Here is a 20976-nt window from a genome sequence, read left to right as displayed (position 1 = left end):
AGTAACTTAGTGTTGCTTTAGTAAATATGCTGCTTTGCTGATGCAGCGCTCTACAGATGGCAGCTAGGTCTGGTTTTGCATATGTTATGCTCATGGGAATTGCATGCTAAATGTGCATATGGCATTGCAGTATATGGTTAATAGTGTAGCCAGATCAGCAGTGTTGCATACAAACTGCTGTCCTGAAAACTGTGACACAGTCGTAATAAAGCTAACGCATATTTTTTCATCTTCCTCTCCTTTCCTTTTTTCCCTATACAGCAGCAGATGGTGAGGAACCAACTTCTCCAGGTAGGGAAGTTTTAATTCTTTGTAACATAACCTCTGTCACTTACTCACTTTCTGTTTATTTATTTGGGCTTCTTTGTGTGTTTGCTTTTATGCCACATTAAGGTTGACAGGAAAATAATCTACCACCGGGGAGATGGAGAGTGAAAATGAGAGATTACAATGTTCTATGTTTTTCAGATGTTTATGCACCTCTTGTTCACTTGAGCATTTTAAAAACATCCATGATCCATGTGGAGATTGTAGACGTAGAGTTTGAGGAACTAATTCATGATGACCTTCTTTGCACATGCTCAGTGTTGCTTGCTCTGCTGGACACTGCAACAGTCAATGAGTAAATTTCACAAGTCGTTTGTTTTGCTTTGATAACTATATGAGATATGTGCCCCAGACAAAATTGAAAATACTTGGACTGATCAAACCAGAGCTTGATTATTAAAAGAATGGATTACCCAGGACACCATTCATGTGAGAACTGCATGTTTGCCATTTTAAAGACTTCTTTATGTAATAGATGCCAAGCTTTTGCCACCACTTTCCACATCATGAGTATTTCAGTATTATATTTGATACTTTGCTCATTGTTGATGGAGATTATTTATTTAAGGACAAAAAAAATAAAAGAACTTGATAGGTTAAGATTATTATAGGATTCAGGATTGTGGGGACTTACTGTATTTAAATATTAGGGAATTGAGTCAAGGAACTAAATGTTTTAGTTCATATAACATGTCTATGAAATTCTCCCTAAGTTCTCTCTTACTGATGTTTTATCTGCTGCAGTCAACTTGCAAATGATATTGAATCAGGAAAATACATGATTACATCATTTTTGCAATTCAGTTCTTAAAACTGTCCTGTTTAGGATTTATCCAAACAGTAGACTTGGTTAATTTTTTATCTTTATCGCACAAAGTCTGAGTTCCAGAAGTTCACATTTCAACTTTGTCCTCTGATTATTTTTTGTTTGAGTGCTCACATTTTTTTTCATTATCAGAGCAGCAATGGGATATAGACATGTTTGAATCTTCACTTTGCATATAACAGCATTATGGCCATTAATGCATGTAATTAACTTCAGTCTGGGTACAAAGTGTGTGCTTTGTGTTTTTAGTCAGCTCTGTGCACCCCAGTAATGTTCAAGTACAGAATGCAAATTAGAGAGGCTGGTCTAATTTTAATAATATAACATACATGTGTGAAATTTTTTCTATGAAAGCGGAACCACAGCGAATTAAAAAAAATAAAATAAATGCTTTTAACTTCAGCACTGATATGGTTAAAATGTAAACGCAAGAAAAAAGCAAACATACAAACTGCATCTTCAGCATCTGTTTGTCTTTATCTGCAAATGTCATTATTCTTAATCCCTGCTGCGTATTTGAGATTAAGTTGGTTAAATCAAGAGGGATTGGACATAATACCCATGGAATCAAAATAGCTTGTTTTTCTAATGCAAAGACATGTGTAATCTGTGACTCTAATCACTTAAAGGATGTGAGAGAACAAAAATTAAACAACAGCATTGTGGGAAATTATCAGTTAAAACACCTAATATTACTTATTTTGTCATGTCAGATTATTTAACATTATCATACATACATATTAACAAGAAACTTCTGTTGTGAGTCAGTCACAACAAAATAATTATATTAAATATAACTTGTCAGTGCAAAATTATTCCTTTGAGGAACTTTTCTCTTTCAACACTGAATATATTTACAATATTGAATTATTATTGCAGTTATGTTTTGCCATTGAGCAGACAAAAGCTCCACATGTATCTTAAAAACAATCAAATAAAATATTGCAAACAATAGCAGGAATGTAAACACTTCAGGAGTTTGTTGGGAGCAGTGGTGGTTTTAATTTTGTGCCCACTGACCTGGAACTCAACTGTAGGAGAAAATAGGGCAGATTGACATGAAAGGCCAAATTACTGTTGACAGTTTTGAGGAATTAAGCAAATCAGGACCAACATATTTGTAATCTGCATAATCAGATCCTTTGATTGCACAGATCAATCTTATTTCAGGGGGTAGGAGATTTGGGGTGTTCTCTGTATTTTCTGTTAGCCAAAACTCTAACTCAAAATTGGACTTTTTATTATTAAGGAGACCCTTGGGGGGTAGCTGGGTATGGCTTTGACATTTCCATGGCATTTTCCAACTCTTGCTTTCCTCTCGATCCTCCTCAACTGCTGGATGATCCCCAGCATGACCCCTCCTTTTGGATATTTTTTTTGACATATTTCAAACAATTTTGTTTCTGCGAAATTCTTACCACCGTCACCTCTGAGTGTTTTTTGTTTGACGCTGTGAAATGCTGATGGGTTAAAATGGTAGATTGGGAAAGGACCCTGTGAATAGGAGGCCAGGAACTTTCTAAAAGCATAAGCATGGGGTGGCACATGCTGAGAGCCTGGATGTAATATTGGTGGTACGATGCCAACTTTCATCAGAGGAGGTGCAGGATGGGTGCATTCACCAGGAAACCTGTGAACCAATGAAGCCATCATAGAAAAAAGAAGCTGGGTTAAAATAGATTTGACACAATTAGGCCATGTTAGATTTCTATGTGATGTTGATGAGTGCACAGTCAGATCAGAGGATCTTGCATGCAAATTTCACACTCATGAGACAGGTGAAATCTGTGTGTGTGTGAGAGGGGGTGTCTGCGTGCGTGTGTGTCCTTTGAATAAAGATTTTCTGAAAGGCTTACAAGGTTTTTGATAGGCTGGCTTACCACTATTAACTCAGCACTTTGTAAGACGAGGAAAAAATCTAGTTAAATCCGGAGCAGAGTTTCATATTCAGTTATGCTTTCAGTGAGACTCTTCAGTTCTGGCTGCTAAATCTTGTTGAAATAACACATTTTCAATCTAGAGGACTAAAGTATTATTCTGGGCAGCTCTGTTCTGAATAATATTTACTCCTCTTGGTTAGGATTAAGACTTATTTTCAAGTGCTTTTCTTCTGTAAAATCCAATATGACCTTGTGTCCTCTTTTGGGAATAAAACTAGCCAATAGCACAGGTGGGTCTTAATACATTAGAATATTACTAAACAATTTATGTATTGCAGCAAAGTCATAACCATCAAACTAAAATGAACTAAAGGCTTGAAAGACCACACAACATTGTCTGTAATCAATTTATATATTGTGACTTTTCTTAATTGAATTACTGGAAACAAATGCTTTTCAACATTACTGTATTCATTTCTTTTTTGATAAATTGTTTTTGGAGTCTTTCTACGCCACCTGCTAGTCTGTCATATTTTTTTTGCAGCCACAGAAGAATCTGTAATTCTGTTTTCTCCCTAAGAACACCAGCAGTTTTTGTACTGTCAGGTTTACAGCAAAATGTTTGTGACAGCTTCCAGCTAAGATGTAAAGCTACATATGCACCCTTAACCTTGAAAAAGTTAAGTCCTCCTCATTGATCCTCAAAGGAAGCAGATAATGCTCTCCCCTGTTTAACCATTGGTCAGGTTTTTGCAGCTGATTGATTGGCCTTTGTTTTGCAGTCAGAAAAGAAATCACAAAGCCAGCGCTGGAAAAGACACAGGATCCCATCAATCTTTGAGCGAGCATCGGTGTATATATCACAGCAGCAGCTGACATTCACACTAGAAAGCCTCTAATAGTTCCTCTGGACATGCACCTCACATTCATTCATCAAGCAACATACATGAGCGGAGGGAGCATCCACTGACAACATGCTATATACCTTTCTAGCATTCCAGTTTTGCCAAAAATGACTTTTAGTGTTTGTGGGTCATTAATATTGAGGAAGGATATCAAAATATTCCACATACTTAGGTGTTTGCATTTTCTGCAGACAAATAATTGTGTGTTGCATTGATGTCTGACATCTTCTTCACAAGTTCAAAATTCAGACGTGCAGCATTTATATTCCAAGTTTGCATGTTTCCCCATGCATGTGTGGGCCTTATTCATCTTTATTCTATTAATCTTAAAATTGTCCTGTGGCTCTCTGACTAATTCACGCTGGAAGTGCAGTCACACGACTTGTTTTAAGGCAACATGACTGACCTCTTCACCTGTTCTTGCACATTGGCCTTTCGTAACAGTTTGCTCTCAGTGTGAGTGGCACTCGCCAAACAGAGCAGCAAGGTAGTGACTGAAAGCATGTCCATTTTTACAGGCTTTAAGCATGGTTTAAGGGAATGCTTGATCGCTAAATGTTTGATGACAATGGGCCAAACTTTTCAGTTAGAGTTGTATCCAGAATGCACTTCCTCTTCAAACTCTTCTTCTGCTACTATTGATCTTAGGGGGCTTTTATTAGCAGTTCAGAATAACGTATCTAATGTTCAAAATAAGAACAGTTCCAGTTTGTTTCATCCTGGTTTTCCCTCACTCCCTTTTAGTTACAGCTAAGCTCTACAGGAAGAATAATCGCTATTATGATACAGACTAATGGAGATCCTTAAATAAACAAGTAAACAAATATTCATACCCCTGCAAATTTAGTCTCAGAAAATCTTCATTCAATCAAGAAGTTTGTTTCTGATAGGAATTTCTTAAAATAAAATATATCTTAAAAGATAATAAGAAATAAAAAAAAGTTTAAATTTGAAAAAATCACTTTGCTTTTATATATATTCTGCGAAAATATCACACCTTAAAAGATATGTATGCCTTTTTCCACAATAAAAAAGGACAATGCTTATTGCTAATACAGCAGCTAAACAATTTCTATAAATGCTGGCAAGGTTTCTTTGCATATTTTCTCTGGATAATTTGACAATTTATCCTTGTGATGAGCTTTAATTCTTTGAGGTTGGAAAGCCTCCTTGCCTCTATCCTTATCTTCACCTTCCTCCAAGTTTTTATATTTTATTTATCTTTAAATCAAATTTAAGTCAGTACCTTGATTGGGCTGCTCCAAAACATTGCCTCCAGTTAGATAAAACTTAATATAAGTAAATTTATGTTAAAGCTGCAGTGGTGAAAAATCAATATGCCTGGCATTGATGCTTATTTTTTCATGCATTTTTCTTCTGAGCACATCTTCAACCAACACTGTAGACTTTTTCAAGTTGACGCACAGCTTCCACGGCTCAGCAGATGACAGTTCAAACCTCTCCCCTTTTTTGTGATACTGTCAAATTTTGCACTTGTGGCTTTTAATTTGTCACACTAACTTAAGAGAGCACGGTAGTCTCACCCTTGGGACATTTTGTTGTTTATCACTTAGAATGAAATAACAGCCTTGTCAGAGCATTTTTTTTTTTTTACCACTGACATGTGCCTTTTCAAAAGCAGAGCTGAAGAGGCACAAAAAGAAGGGAACTTCAGAAAAAAACATGCAGTGGGGAGAAAAAGAAATACTGGCTTGTTTTGATTTTCATGTCAACACATGTTTTACCAGCTTTGAATTAAATATTGACCACCATATGAACCCATATAAATTTCCTTTTATATCAATGTGTTTATATTTAGATGTATTTGTTGCTATCATTCAGAGATGGACTTTAGAAGCTTTTCTAACCTTAGTTCTGAAGCAAAAAACCCAGACCATGTTACCATGATGTGCTTAATTGTATATTTGGTTGTTTATTGATTAAAATATTCATTTAATATCATTTTTAGGAGAGGAGAGTAAAAAACTTGCAAGTGGAAAAGTGTTCAGATATTCCTTTTTTTTCTGATTTGCTATGCACTCACGGCCCTGCTATTGTTCCCTGCAACCGAATAATAAAGCAAAAACAATAGTCGTGATGAATGGGCCAGTGTGTACACAACCAGTATGCATATACCTAATTACCATGAACATGAATTCCCATGCAAATTAGGGATCACAACAGCTTTTTTGTATGCCAAGCTGTACTGACCAGGGATTTGGCCAGGTAAAACATAAACAGCCACTTCTTTTCTGCAGGCAGGCTGGACTTGTGTAGCTTTAATGTACTATTTTTTTTTTTTGTTTGTTGTTTGTTTGTAACTTTAGTTTAATTAGGAAGAGAATGTTAAAACAAAACAAAAGAAATAAGAAAGATAAAAACAAAAATCTATTTTACATGATTGTTCTGGGCTATACAGGAACAAAACAAGAAAGACAAGATAACTTCACCCAGTTTAGGATACAGTCAAGTAATAAAATTCAACATTTTTGTCAAATTGAACGGTGAAGTGCCAATAGAGCAATGAATGGGCCATTGATACACCTGGGGGCAGTTGTTCACTTTCAGCAGGACAACAACCCTGAACATACAGTTAGAACTACAATGTGAATCCAGTCAAAATCCAGAAATAAATTCAATTGAGAATCTGTGCCAAGACTTGGACATTGATGTTCCCAGACACTCTAACCTACCCGATTAATTTTGCAAACTTCAAACTTACAATATTCATGGCATAGGTGTGGAAAACTGGTACAGACGTGCATTAACCACTCTGTAGTTGTAAATGGAGCAAAAGCTGATTTTACTATGTGTTGACTGGGAACTGAATGCATTCCACATATTGTTAAAAAGCAGAAAACCATGGGTTTCTTTCCTTCCACTACATGATTACAGTGTACGCTCAGTTAGTCCATTACATCATATCCTAAAAATTGGAGGTTTGGGGTTGTAATGTGAAGGACTTCAAGGAATGTGGATACTTTTACAAAGCACTGTATGGTATCAAAGATTTTTTTATTTTTTTGTATTTATAATCAATGTGAAGTCAAGGACTAAGCATCCTGACATAAGATATTTCCATAGCCATTCAAATGTTTGAATGTTTGAAATTGTAAATGTTCATGTTTAAATGTGTCATTAAGTTTTAACTTAAATGTCTAAAACTATTTTGGCAGCAACGGTACTCTTCTTCCAGAATGATACTACAGCTTGGCACAGCCAGTCTTTGAAGTTTTCTTCTCTTCTTTATTGAAGAAAGATTTTTTTTTTGATCTGAAGCATCAGCACATTTTTATTTTCAGGTCCTTCTGGGGCTGCTTTACAGCACTATAATCCTAACTGGGTCATTCCAGGACTTTTACAGACTCTTCCTGAAACCACTCCTGTGTTCTTTTGCTAGACGTTTTAAGGAACTCTCAAAAGGTTTTTCATCAACTTTTTTCCCCCCTATATCTTTCTGCCTCTCCCCTTTCATCCCAGTTAAATTACCTAATGTACTTTTTTGTACATTAGGTAATTTTTTACCTAATGTAAAAAAAATAATTTAGTTAATATCATCGCTTAATATTATGCGATGATATTAAGGGGTTGCTATGAAGGGCCTTATTTTCTGAACACAAGTGTTTGGGAAGTGTGTATACATGGTGGCACATTTTCTTCATTTGCAAAGAGGATTTTGCTTTTTGTGTTCTGATGTTCCCAGAAGAGCCTTTTGGCACCTAAGTGGCTTTGTGGATTTTATTTATTGAAGGGGAACGGCTTCTGTCTTGCAGAAAAGTGCAATAAATGCCGTATTGCAAATGGCTGCCGATATAAATCTACTTGGCTGCTGACTAAGCTCTTTTTCACATGGATTATTTCTCTTTTTCTAGTTTTACTTCAAAAAGTAAGTTCCATGTAGCATACATTTAAAATTGAGGTGTTAAATATTACATTTCAATTGCACATGACATAGGTAGGAAACATCAAACTAAGTGATCAAAATTGTCTTCGGTCTGTAATTTTTGTCTTCTTTTTCACCAAACGGTGAAGCACTGCTAAAATTAGGATTGCTTTATGATCCAATGAAAAGCAATTTATACTAGCATCCAGTCTCACACGAAACAGGAATTTTTAGTCACCTTTGTAGCCAACCTTAACCTGTTGGATAACTTTCTGCAACTATGGTGTCTGTACTGTTGGATATTTTTCAACTTGCCCGTCAAACACTTTTTCTACTTGCATGTAATCTCACAGGATATTTTTGAATAAATGTATGTGTACAAACTTACTTTAAATGAGTTTTCAAAGCTCATGAAATATTATATGCTTTTCTTTTATGTGGCTCTTAAATCACTGTGTGGGTGAGGTTTTCTACATTTTTACTCATTTTATTGTCACAGAGAGCTCATAATGAAACACAATGCACTCTGACAGAGTAAATATATTACCTATTTGCAGTATGTTTTTGTAGACTTAGTAAATGAGAATGTGATAAATGAAACTGTGTATGTGTTTTCTTTCGCTCCTGCACAGGTCCTTGTCATCCAAACCCCTGCCACAACAGAGGAACTTGTGAGATCAGTGAGACTTACAGAGGCGATACGTTCATTGGTTACGTGTGCAAGTGTCCACAAGGCTTTAGTGGAATTCACTGCCAGCACAGTAAGTGTGTTCTGTCTTTAACATCCAAACTCAATTTGGCATGATCAATAATTGAATAAATACAAGCAGCATGTTTGTAGAGATTCATATAACTTCTGCTTTCTCTGCAGCACTGGTGTACCAGAAAATATATTGCAATTTTTCTTTTTGATCAGTTTTTTTCCACACAGTGAATTACCTTGTGCTGTGGATAATTTTGAGATGATCAGTCTTAGCAGAACATGAGGTTGGTTGAAGAAAAAGGAAAGCTGAGCTCGCTTTTTTTTTGTTCAGAATCAGACTGAGTTGGCTGTGTTGAAGTAGTGCTAAGACTATAATAAAAAAAATGTGTGCCTCAGTAACAAGTTATGAGGAAAAAGAGTATTTCAACTAGTTGAAAATATATCTTGGCTACTAGAATCAAATGTTCTCATATAAAAACAGAACAGATGTGAAATTAATTGAGTTTGGAAGATATTCTTATTAATAGCAGCTACACTGTCTAAAGTCAGTAAGGTCTCCAAGCGTTATGTAATCACACAGTTATTTCACTTTGTGTTCTTCACAGTTTAATGTATACATCTGTGCTTACAGTTTTTTTTTTTTTTACTTTTTTTGTATGTAAAAGTCACGGAGGCCACAGCAATGGCCTCCGTGTAAAAGGCGGAGGCCATCGCTGTGGGATAAAAGCTGTTTGTCAGTCTGTTGTTGCTTTATCTTACTGTGTTGAATCATTTTCCAGATGGAAGCAGATGGTTTCCTCAGTACATGATGTACATGATTATGCTGCTGCCCTTCTTTTCTGTAGTCTGATTGTTTACTGAGTGTGTTTAGGTTTGGTAGCTGTGGCTTGATGGTGTGCTAGGTTACATTCACTAATCGATGGAGGTGATGGCAGCTGGAAAGCTTGACAAAAATGAATTCTTAAAATCGACCTCAACCCACATTACTTGTAGACAAAAAAGCATCTCTGCTTGTATAGATTGATCATTTTCAGCTATTTAGGAAGTAGAGCCTTTGTAATATTTTGAATAGCAAAATTTCATTTGTTTATTTCGTTGAATAATAATTGTGAAGTAAAAAAAAATAACATGGGCTTCAATTATTATTTGTTTTACAAATACTTGATTCCAACTGTGTGTAATTTAACCTCACTGTTCTCTAAAGGAGATCAAGAAATAATAACTAAAATTGTTTTTGCATTCCATTAACTCTCACAGCTTCAATTCTGTATTAAGGCTGCAAAACAAATTTAACAATAAATGAAAGATGTGTCAACTCCATCCACTGATCCATTATGTATACTTTCTCAATCCGACTCAGGGTCATGGGAAAAGGTTAATGCTAATCTCCTGCAGTCAGTGGGTGAGAGACAACATACACCCTAGAGGGGACACCAATGAGTCAGTAACAGGGCCAGCATATATGACAAACAGGACAAACCATCCTTTACTCCCACATGCAGCAGAAGAACAAGCAAACCATACATAGGAATGCAAATATAAATTATGAAAGGAAATAAAATCCTTAGCTCAAAGGAAAATCAACAAACTTACTTTAAAATATAATAACATGGAACCTACATTAATAAGGTATTGTATAATTTTGAATCTATGTATTTGACTGTGTCTATCTGCGATACAATCCAGCATCTCATAAATAGACCAGATTTTCTGGCTTCCCCATCTGCTTGTGTGCTTCGATGAGCATCACAGAAGTTTGAATAACACAGTCGTCTTTCCCTGCAGGTGCACTTTTACAGTGTGCAGTGACAGGTTGAGGGTTTCATGATGCAAACCTTGTGCTCAGATGTGTGCTTATTTGTTTAATAGAATATGAGAAATAAGCACAGAGATAAGGGGAGAAAGAGCTTCTCAAAACATCAGCTTTAATAGTTAATGCAAAATGTGAAACAGTCTCTTACAGTAGTATTTTTAGTCATTACGTATTTTCACATTACAGTTATCTTTTGTATTCAATTTCAGGTGACAAAACATAAAATTGGAGACACCGTATAAGCTGCATGTCATTTTCTTTATTTATACCTCAAACTGTGGGAAATTGGCTAGTGCATCATAATTCATTTATTGTTTCCTATTAAGCCCTAATGGTGGTGAAAAACTGATTTGATATGGGCTGAACACATATTAATGGCTGCCAATTTCCCTCATGGTCTTTACAGTTAAATGAGAGCCAGTGTGCCTGAATACATTAATAACCAAATCTGTGTCAGGGTAATTCCTACCAATAAATTATCAGGGCATTAGAATTATTGTTTCTCCTGGAACAGTGGTTCTCAGTCCCTGTCCTCAGATCCATTGCCCTTCATGTTATAGATGTGTCCTTGCTCCAGCTCACCTGATTTGAATTATTCCATTGCCTCCTCAGTATGGCATCAAGTGCTGCAGAAGCCTGTTGATCCCCGTATTCATTTAAATCAGGTGTGTGGCAGCAGGGGAACACCCCAAATATGCATTGGGTCCAGCATTAAGAATCATGGTCCTCATAGACAGGTGAACAGTCTCTGCATGGTCTGGTATTGGTAGACCATACAGAATGAATGGATGAATGACTATTTTTGTTATTTAGTTTAAAGGCCATTGGTGGCGCTGGACTTTTATTTAGGAGTATCTAAGTAAAAAGGGAGTCAATACATATTCACTGCACACTTTTCAGAGTATAATTTGTAAAAAAATAAAAATAAATAAATAGATCCTTCCACTTCATAAATATGCACCGCTTTGAGTTGGTCCATTACATAAAAGCTCAATAAAATTGTGTTAATGCATTTGGTTGTAATGTGACAGAAAGTTTGAAGGGTATGCATGCATTTGGAAGGCACCTGTATAGAGAGTTAAAGAAAAATCAGGCACTTGCAAAGCGGAACAATAATGATGGGTTTTCAGTCATACTACAATCTGGAATATCTGGAATTGTGTGGAGCTTCAAACCTTTTTGATATAAATTATCATCAAAGTTACAATTGTGCTTGTGAAAACCGGGGTTAACGGGTTAGTGTCACTGCTTGAGCCATGATTATCACCAAGTCATTTATCTTTCGAATAGTGTGGCGTCATGTCCCCGTGGTGACAAGAGAACAAGTGTGCTGTTATTGGGCGAGTAGCCAAACGCTATAATGAGCTGTCACAGTGTGAAGATTGGGACTGATTGCCTCAGACGTCATGAGGTTGCAGATCATTTTTCGGGGACGAGTTTTCAGTCTGTCAAGGGCAAATGCTTTGTAATCTGCTGGAGATGTAGTTTTTCCAGGCAAAATGTTTTTTGCTGCCATCTTACTACAAAAACAGTTTGATGTTTTGATGGATATAAACAGGATTGATGGGATGTAGTTTGCCTGATTCCCCTTGGTTTATTTGTGATCCCTGCTATAAATCATACTATAAATTTTACACTTGTTTTGATTGTTTTCAAAGCTTAAAAGCAGAAAAAGAAAGAAGAAATAGTCTGGTTAAATTTGCTCATGGAAGACAATTACTCACCTTCTTCCTCAATATTTCTCCAACCTTTCTTCTCCAGCAAGTTCTTTGAACAGATTCCATCTTGGCTGTTGATCAATGTGTCTTGAAACACCCCAGCAGAGCAAGATTGATTAAGGCTAAATGTAGGATGTGTGAAGTGCTTTCTTTTTTAAGCTTTGCCCCAGTGTTTGATCCTGTATTGACAGTCGATATCATGCTGCCTGATTAGTCCTGTTGCTTGGACAGGGCTTTTTGTCACATTGAAAATCAGATCCAGTTTTACAGCTTTAACGTCATGTGAAAGCATTGAGAAATCATGACTGATATTCAGTCCACATGGGGCAGACTATGGGCTGACTTTCATCAGGCTGGAAGAAAAAGTGACTCTATAAAGACTTGCTGTGTGCTTATTTTCTTGTGCCCTGTTTAGCACTGCATCACTGAATTGCTTAGTGTACATTGCACCTTCAAAGAAGGAATCCAATGGTGACTCCATTTTCTTTTCTGGCAAATTTTATTCCCTCTTTTGCCCTCCAAGTCTCTTTGTGTAAACTGTTTTTTAATAAAACAAGAATACACACCCCTACAACCCAAGGCTGTACTGAAACTCAGGTGTTGGAACCTATGCATATTTTAATCCTTATATACAGTATATATACTGTATATAATATATATATATACTGCTCAAAAAAATAAAGGGAACACTTAAACAACACAATAAAACTCCAAGTAAATCAAACTTCTGTGAAATCAAACTGTCCACTTAGGAAGCAACACTGATTGACAATCAATTTCACCTGCTTTTGTGCAAATGGAACTTTGTACAGAACAAAGTATTCAATGAGAATATTTCTTTCATTCAGATCTAGGATGTGTTATTTGAGTGTTCCCTTTATTTTTTTGAGCAGTGTATATATATATATACAGTATATATATATATATATATATATATATATATATATATATATATATATATATATATATATATATATATATATATATATAAGTTACCTACAACAGCTTTAAACGTTTAACGTTAGTAAAACACTGCTTGTAGGAACTCTTTCAGAAACACTTATCATTTCTTTCACCTGCAACAGAAAGCGAAGGGATTTCCAGCACCAAAAACAGTTACTTCTCAAACCTGCCACTACGTCACAGGAGGTGATGCTGCACACTAACTGCACATATACAGTATTTTGTGATTGCAAAAGAAGGGAGAGAGACTTTGTTAGCCGGCAACAGGACAATACAGTCTCAGAGGAAGGGGGGTATTTTTGGGTTTGCTGATTATACTTCCTCTCTCCATGATTGAGGTGGTTGGGGTTTTTCTCGCACTGTGAAGCAGCGCTGTTAAAGTCAATCTAGCCAAGATCGCGATGAAGCATGAAGTGCTTGTTCTTCTACTGCTGTTGCTTTTCAATGTTCATGGTATATCACAGGCCTTTAAAAATTGGATGCAGGTCTGAAAAACCTTGTCAAAGTATTCAAATCTTGAGATTTTTCTAATATTTTCACATTACAGCAACACGTGTCTTTTAATTTTCTTTGATTGCCATATGATAAGAGGAAACAATGAAGATAAGTGGTCATCAGATTTCTATACAGAAGTAAACTGAAAAATGTGGCTACAAATTCGTAGCCAGCTCTCCAAATTTGTAGAATCAATATCACTGTAATTACAGTTGTAACTAATCATTATTGAAATTCTTCTGAGCAAAATAGTTAACCTTTTTAATTAGATTTGATGAAAACCCCTATGAACTCTGCATGTATGTTTACAGTAATTCTACTGTGAGCTCTAAAATCAGCTCTAAATTATGAAATGTTGTAATATAATGTTGTGTGCAAAACCATAAGGGATATCAAATGAACCAGGAGTCAGTACTGATCAATCTTATTGGTGTTCTCAGCACATCAAGCCATAGATATATTTATTTGTGGATATAGATGAATAAATAAATAAAAGGTAAAATATATATATATATATATATATATATATATATATATATATATATATATATATATATATATATACTGTATAATACTGCATAAGAACTTACCTTCACTTAGTTCAAAATAATTCTTCATAAGAAAAATGGCTTGCACATAATGAAATGAGATGTTCATAGCAGGTTTAGCCCTTACAACATGTCCACTTTTGTTTTTGTTTTTTTTTTTATTTCATCCTTTCATTCATCTTATCTTGAGAGATATTTAAATGTAACTTTAAGCTTATTGCAGCACTTTTTCAGTCAGTTCCTTGTCTTTCTATCCATTTTGTCTCAGTTCTGCTTCAAGTTGTGAGCTTTTTGTTTACAATTTGATTGTTAATAATTTACAAGTCAGTATTACTTTTATGGACATTGATTTAAAAGAAAAGGTAAGCTGAGCCTGTACATCTGTGATGACAAATGTGATCAGATTGAAAATTTGGGCACACAATAAAGTTTGTATTGGTGCACCTAAGAAATGAAGTTAGGTCCATCAATGCAGTAAACAAACAATTCTCTAAATCACTTCTAAGGACGCACACACACAAAAATCTATAACAAAACAAAAACAATGGAATCATTAGCATATATATTATGGGAACATATAGAAATTATCCTTGAAATATATTTCTCAGATGAAAATATTCAGAAAAATTAGTTTAATAACACAGCCTCATTCAAACCTTTTATAGTTTCTATCTGTAAAAAAAAGCCTGTTGTCTTTCAGTGCCGATAAAAGCCTCAAGGTGAAATAAATTCAGAACCTGAAGATTAATCTAGTACATTCATCAACACTTTCTAACAAATCTGAGGGGGTTTCACACAACAGCTGTATTCTTACTGAATAAAACACATTGCACTCTATCTTTTAAATGCAAAGAGGAAAGAGGATGTTTCACAGTAAATGTTGCTGGACACAAATTCACCATGTAAATTTTTATTTGCAAATACGTTTTTTTAAACTATTTCTTTTCACTTCACAGATGGGCAAGACTATGTTTATCTGTCGCATAAACTCATGTATTGACATTTGGAGTTTTAACATGACTAAATTAAAAAATATATTAAGTGCATTGAATGATTTTAAGATACTTTTAAATGAGAACATGAGAGCAAGAGTTCTCATGCAATGATAAAATTATACCTTTTTTGTGAAAGTTTAACAGATTAAACATATGCAAGCAGAAAACCTGTTACTTTCGACATTTGGCCTATACAATTACTATTTTCAGTACTGAATCTTCCAAATTGTTGCTGTGCCCACACTGTGGTGTTCTTATTTATCTCCACTGAGAAGCCTCTTAAAGTTGTGCCGCTATTTAGTATATAGCCCCAAGGGAAGTTGCTCATTTGCCCAAATCCACAAAATTGCCTGGATAATACAAGCAGTTATGCTAAATTCTGATTAAGCGGAGATTTTCTCTTCAAGTTTTCGAAAACATTATAGTCCTGGAGCAAGCTTAGCTTAATGGATTATGATAGATTTACGTATAAGTTAAGTCGGCAGAAAAGTTTATTAAGGACAAACTCTGTGAAGTCCTTTTTTTTAATGGAGAAAAGTTAAACTGTTCTCCAAATAAACAGAAGCACTGGTTTATTCATGGTGCCTGAGGTTTGCACTTGCAGGTATGAATTTGTTTCATTTCACCAGCCTCTGGGTTACAAGAGTTGATAAGTTTTGCTGCAATTATGCTAATCTCCATGGCAGCCGTGTTTTTGGTGCATAAATTAGCAGGAATAACGTTTTAGCTGAAGTCTGTTCACTTAGTATAAATTGGTCTGTGCTCAAATGTAGTCAGATACTTAAACATATTTTTGTCGTACTTCAATTAAAAAAGTCGTAACAGCATAACAAAAAACCAATATATCACTGTGTCAGTTTGGATGATGCACTAAAGAGCCTGAGATTTTGCTCACAGATGTAAAAGTGTCCCAGCACCATGGGGTTGCCTCAGATTGAGGTCGAACACTTTGCCTCAGGGCTATCCCTGCTTTTATATTGGTGTGATGCCAAGCTATGTAGTGAATGCAGGACATTTTCAGGGCCGTCTCCACTTTGCATTCATAAGCCCAAGGCCCACCCACTGCTTGCAGTTTGTGGCCACAAAGCTGTATTTACAGGAGGAAATGAATGTCTGTGGCAAGGGTCTGAGACCCAGCAAACCAAAGTAGTGACCACAAGCGAACAACCGAACTGACAGACGTTAAACATCAACAGTCTTTGTGAGAGACAGTGAGTGTGTTTGTGGATCGATGTGGAAAGATGAATATAGCTGGGAGGTATCAGTCATGTTGTTTGAGCTGCTGTATATTTGTTCTCTGATTTTTCAAAGCATCGCCCACTCATGACTCTGGAAACAGCATAGCTCCTCTTTATGCAATGTTTCTCACAGAGAAGTCAGTAAGTGGAACTTAATTATCCCCTTTTATGTTTTCCATGTGGTTCTAAAACTGCAGAGTGCAAAAAAAACAAAAAAAGAAAACACAGATGCAGAGCAGGATATAACCTTACATGTAAGGCATAGTGTGAAAGTATGTAGGAAAAGAAACAAAAAAGAAAGAAAATAATAACCAAAATGTCAGTATTAAATAGTTTTTGCTGTAGGAATTGCAGCAATATTCTTATCTCCTAAACCTTTTCAGGTTTTGTCATATTGAAACCACAAACAATGTATTTTTGAGGGAATCCTCTGTGATAGAGCAACACAAAGTAACTCACAAAAGTGAATTTTTCAATTCAATCAAGAAGTTTGTCTGATAGGTCAGGCATCTCTCCAAAGATAAAACAAAGCACGAGGAGTGTTGATTATAGTCCAGATATGTTAACATTACTTTCAGTAAGAATAGATATCCACCCAGGTGTCCATCCATTATCTAAGATTGGATGGACGCAGGCAAAAGGTGGGGTCAGAATTAACAAGTTGGTAAAATTATCTGCAATTACCATTAAAGTTTTACGATGTACACATGTTTTCTATTTTTTCTTTAAACATATCATAACCTGATGTCTTTGTTTCTTATTATTTGGCATTGCTTGGTGTTTTTCTGTACAATCCTAATAACACACATTTCAGTCATGAAGATGGATTCAGGTAATAATCAGCTTGAAATATCTATTTCAAAAAAATTGTTTGTCATCTAAGAAAACATATCTAAGTTGTTTCTATGCATTTGTGATAGGAAAAAAAGAAAAGTCAGTGAGAGATGCCTTTGTTTCAGTATTGTTGAGGCTGTGAGGGCACACTTTGTGTATATTCAAACATTTACAAAAGCTAACAGGGGAGCTCTCATCCACTTTCACTGAGTAATAGACAGTTTTCTGAGCCCCCTAGGCTGACAGGAGCATTTGTTTTACTAAAGTCATTTGTTGGAAGCAAAGAGTCCTTTTTACAATATGTTTTGAGCTCACACAAGAAATAAACAGTTGGGCCTCAAGCCATGAAAGACTGACTACACAGGCTGGCGTAAAAACTATTAACATCACAGTGAACTGGATGAACCTACTTTCAGTTTTCAACAGGAAGAGGAGGAGTTTCAGGAAGGAAACTATGATGTCATGGGGACCTTATAACCCCACGACTAGGACAAATATGCCCTTTTCACAGCATCACTGCATCAGGAAAGAATCTCCTCTTGCACTGGTAATTGGTGAAGGTGACATCAGGGAGAACTGAGTGTGCAAGCCCCCCTTTTCTCACTGGCTTAGAGAAGGCCTCATTCTTGTTCAGGAGCTCAGGATCCATCAATACAGGTTACTGTTTGAGTATCTGGTATCTACTTCCACCCGAAAGAAAAAACTTTGATTCTTGTTTTATTCAAATTTCTGCAGAAATTAGAGGTTCCCCAAAGGTGCTATCAGCAACTCCACACTGGCTGCAAAACCCCCGATGTATAAGAGAAAGCAGCCTGATGTTGTTTGAGAGCTGAGAAATGCAGTTTCACCGAGACTGGCCACCTGCCAGCTAGGTGCCACTGATGCTGCACAAACCAGAGCTAAGAGGATGCCCCAACCTTCCAAGCTGACCTTCCATAGCTGCTGCTAAATGGTCTGCCGGTTTCTTGGACCTGAGCTGAGAAGGAGATTCTGGGAGCAGCTGCTTTTTCCACCAGCCTCTAGGAAACAAACCCTTGACCAAGGGCTACAGCTTGTTCAAGACCAGAGCTGAGGCCACCCACATTCTTAGTAAGCGTTGTCTGGGCAGAAACAATAGCTTAGGAAGATCAGCTCACATTTTTTTAATTATGTATTTTTATGGTATTTTAGTATTATTTGATGCTTAGAGCTGTCCCAAATGAACAGAGCAGATTTTTCTTTCTACATAACATAGCCTCAATAATGTTCTAAAATGTCTAATTTTTCTAAAGCTAATGGCAGCTGGACTGAATGTGGCTAAAGCTGCAGCATTCTAAGCATAGCTTTTCCCTGTTTGTGCAGTCAGCCATAGAAAATGGCTAACTAGTGTTAGTTACAGTACTTTAAGCTGCCATTCTGGTATTTTAAAAGATAAAATTATTGATAACTGTGGTAACTGGAGAACCGATTCTTAATCTATTCATCAAAGTTTGTCTTTACATTATGAAATGGTATTTGAAATACATACTAAGTGTCAGTTGGTGCAAACCTCCTGTACATAAGTCTGGTTTCTCAATGTTTATAATTCGCAGTGAACTATGACATCATTGCATCATTCTATTCTATTTTACCTATTTTTTGTGTTTCTACTGTTTTGCTAGTTTCATCATTCTTTACCTTTTCCTGTCGTTAGGTGAGTGTTGCTAGCATAACAAGTTTGTTGCTTAAAGCGCTTAACTTTAAGGTCGAGTTCTTTTTAAAATAAGCTCTTGTATTTTAAAGTTAAGTGTCTCCAGCAAAATAATGACCAGCATTCTCTTGTTGTTAAAAAAAAATACAGTACTGGATTTATGCCATCAGCTATTATTTTAAAACAAAAGCCTTACCAGGAAGGTATTTATGGACAACAACTGACACTGAATTATTTGGCTATTATTTCCCTGATAATCAGGTGCTCCCCCCACTTGGTAATTTTGATCTAAATTACAAGTTTTAATAGTAATTTCGCTAAGCAATTGTTTGTAGTTATCGATGACCAAAACTAGACTCCAATTGCGGCAGAAGATAGATGTTTGTGGGCTACATCCACAAAAATCATTAGGCTTAGAATCATAAGCCTAATGATTCTAACTTCGCTAAAGTTAGAATAATCAGGCTTATGAGATAACAAATTAATGCTCACAAAATTTAAGTTTTAATTGAATACTTATTCCTCTGTGAAATAAAATCCCCTTGGGAAATTCATGTTTAATCATGTGTAATAAAGACATTGTGGAATCATACACAAACAGTTTAATATCTCATAGATGTTGGTGCTGTGTTATGAATTTCTTCCACAGCAGAACAAAACATAAGCCCTTTGAATGGATAAAGAAACCAGTTTAATTTCTCTACACCCATTCTGTCCTGATTTGGTCAGAATTTGTATCACTAATGTCAGAGTCCTACCGTGTGGGAAAACTAAATATTTAGTTTACGTCCAGAAACACAAAATGTATTTGTGTCTTAATTGCAACAAAAATGCTTTTTTCAACTTCTTTGTGTTATTTTGCTATTTTGCTGTTCTTTAAAAATTGTTTACTCACTCATACGTCCACATAGAATAGCTAAAGATTTCATAAGCCTTGTACGGAGCCTTGTGGAGGAAGCCCATTAAAATGCTGTCTACATCGTTTTAAACTGTGTGATTGTGAGCGTGAGTGGGAATAAAAATAGCAATAGGTATTTTGTTCCATATAACACAGTAGGAGTTTAACAGGTAAACCTTCTATGGATGCAAACTCCACTAAAATCCCACCTGTTTAGGATTGTATTTAAAACGTAATCAATTACAAATTTATTGCTGGAACCTGATTTAATGTCGTGTTTTGATTGTTGATTCTATGTTGCTTTGTGTTTCTGTGTTTGATATGATGTAAAGCACTTTGAAATGCCTTGCTGCTGAAATGTGCTATACATATAAAATTTGATTTGATTTTGATTTGATAATGAAGGATAAGGGTTTTATAATATCAGCCCGTAGTCTCTGGTGAATACTGTCTTTTAGAGCTCTATCACTGCTCTCTGTTGAACTTACTCTAATTTTTTTTTTAAATATTGAGTGAGCTGGTGCTGCTGTTAACCACTTATGTTGTTTCCATAATTTTAGATAGCATCTTTCAAATTTGATAGCTTTCTATAATGCCGCCCTGAAGATTTTTTTTTCTAAGTTCTAATAAATAAATGCAGTCTTCTGCAAAACAGGGTCAGGGGGTATTTTAGTTATTTACTGGTGTAATGCAGTTTGGTTGCTAGTTCAATCCCTTCTCTGTCCAACTCTGCTGTTGTGTCCTTGGGCAAGACACTTCACCCACCTTGCCTGCTGGTGGTGGTCAGAGGGCAACGGCGGCACCAGTGCATGGTAGCCTTGCTCCCCGTCAGTGTGCCTCAGGGCAGATGTGGCTACTACCCAGTAGCCTGCCACTATTTGTGTTGTTTTCATTTCTGTGGACTATGAAGTCTTGTTAAAAGCAATGCTACAGCATCATCCTTTTTACTTATCTGGTAGCACAGCATTTGCTATTTGATGTCCAGGTTAGCCAAGCAGCCAGATAAACTAACTTTTATTGGTCTCCTCATCTGTATTGCATCTCAATATGCGCCACACAGTGTACAGTTTACAATGTAAATTGTACTAACATTATCCCAATATACAATCAACATGGGGTATGCATATGTGTGTGTGATATACACACACTTTGTTTATGGGTCAGAACTTGATGTTTCACAAAATCAGCTTAATTTCCTAACAGTTTATAATAACATATGTGGCAAGATGACAGACTACAAAAAGAACTACAGTACTGCTATGCTGTCTTTAGTTAGGTTTG

General features: G+C 35.9%; 1 protein-coding gene across 1 annotated transcript in view; it reads left to right on the top strand.

The window, feature by feature from the left end:
• edil3 (EGF like repeats and discoidin domains 3) overlaps positions 1 to 20976 on the top strand; it is a 143840-nt gene that overhangs the window by 43783 nt on the left and 79081 nt on the right. The window contains 2 exon segments of the mRNA XM_023344053.1: positions 262 to 291; positions 8454 to 8582. Coding sequence (XP_023199821.1) covers positions 262 to 291; positions 8454 to 8582 — 159 coding nt within the window.

The sequence above is a fragment of the Xiphophorus maculatus genome, chromosome 12 (assembly GCF_002775205.1).
Source record: "Xiphophorus maculatus strain JP 163 A chromosome 12, X_maculatus-5.0-male, whole genome shotgun sequence".
Classification (NCBI taxonomy): Eukaryota; Metazoa; Chordata; class Actinopteri; order Cyprinodontiformes; family Poeciliidae; genus Xiphophorus; species Xiphophorus maculatus.
Note: the sequence above shows the minus strand (reverse complement) of the source record. Positions and strands in the feature narration are given on the sequence as shown.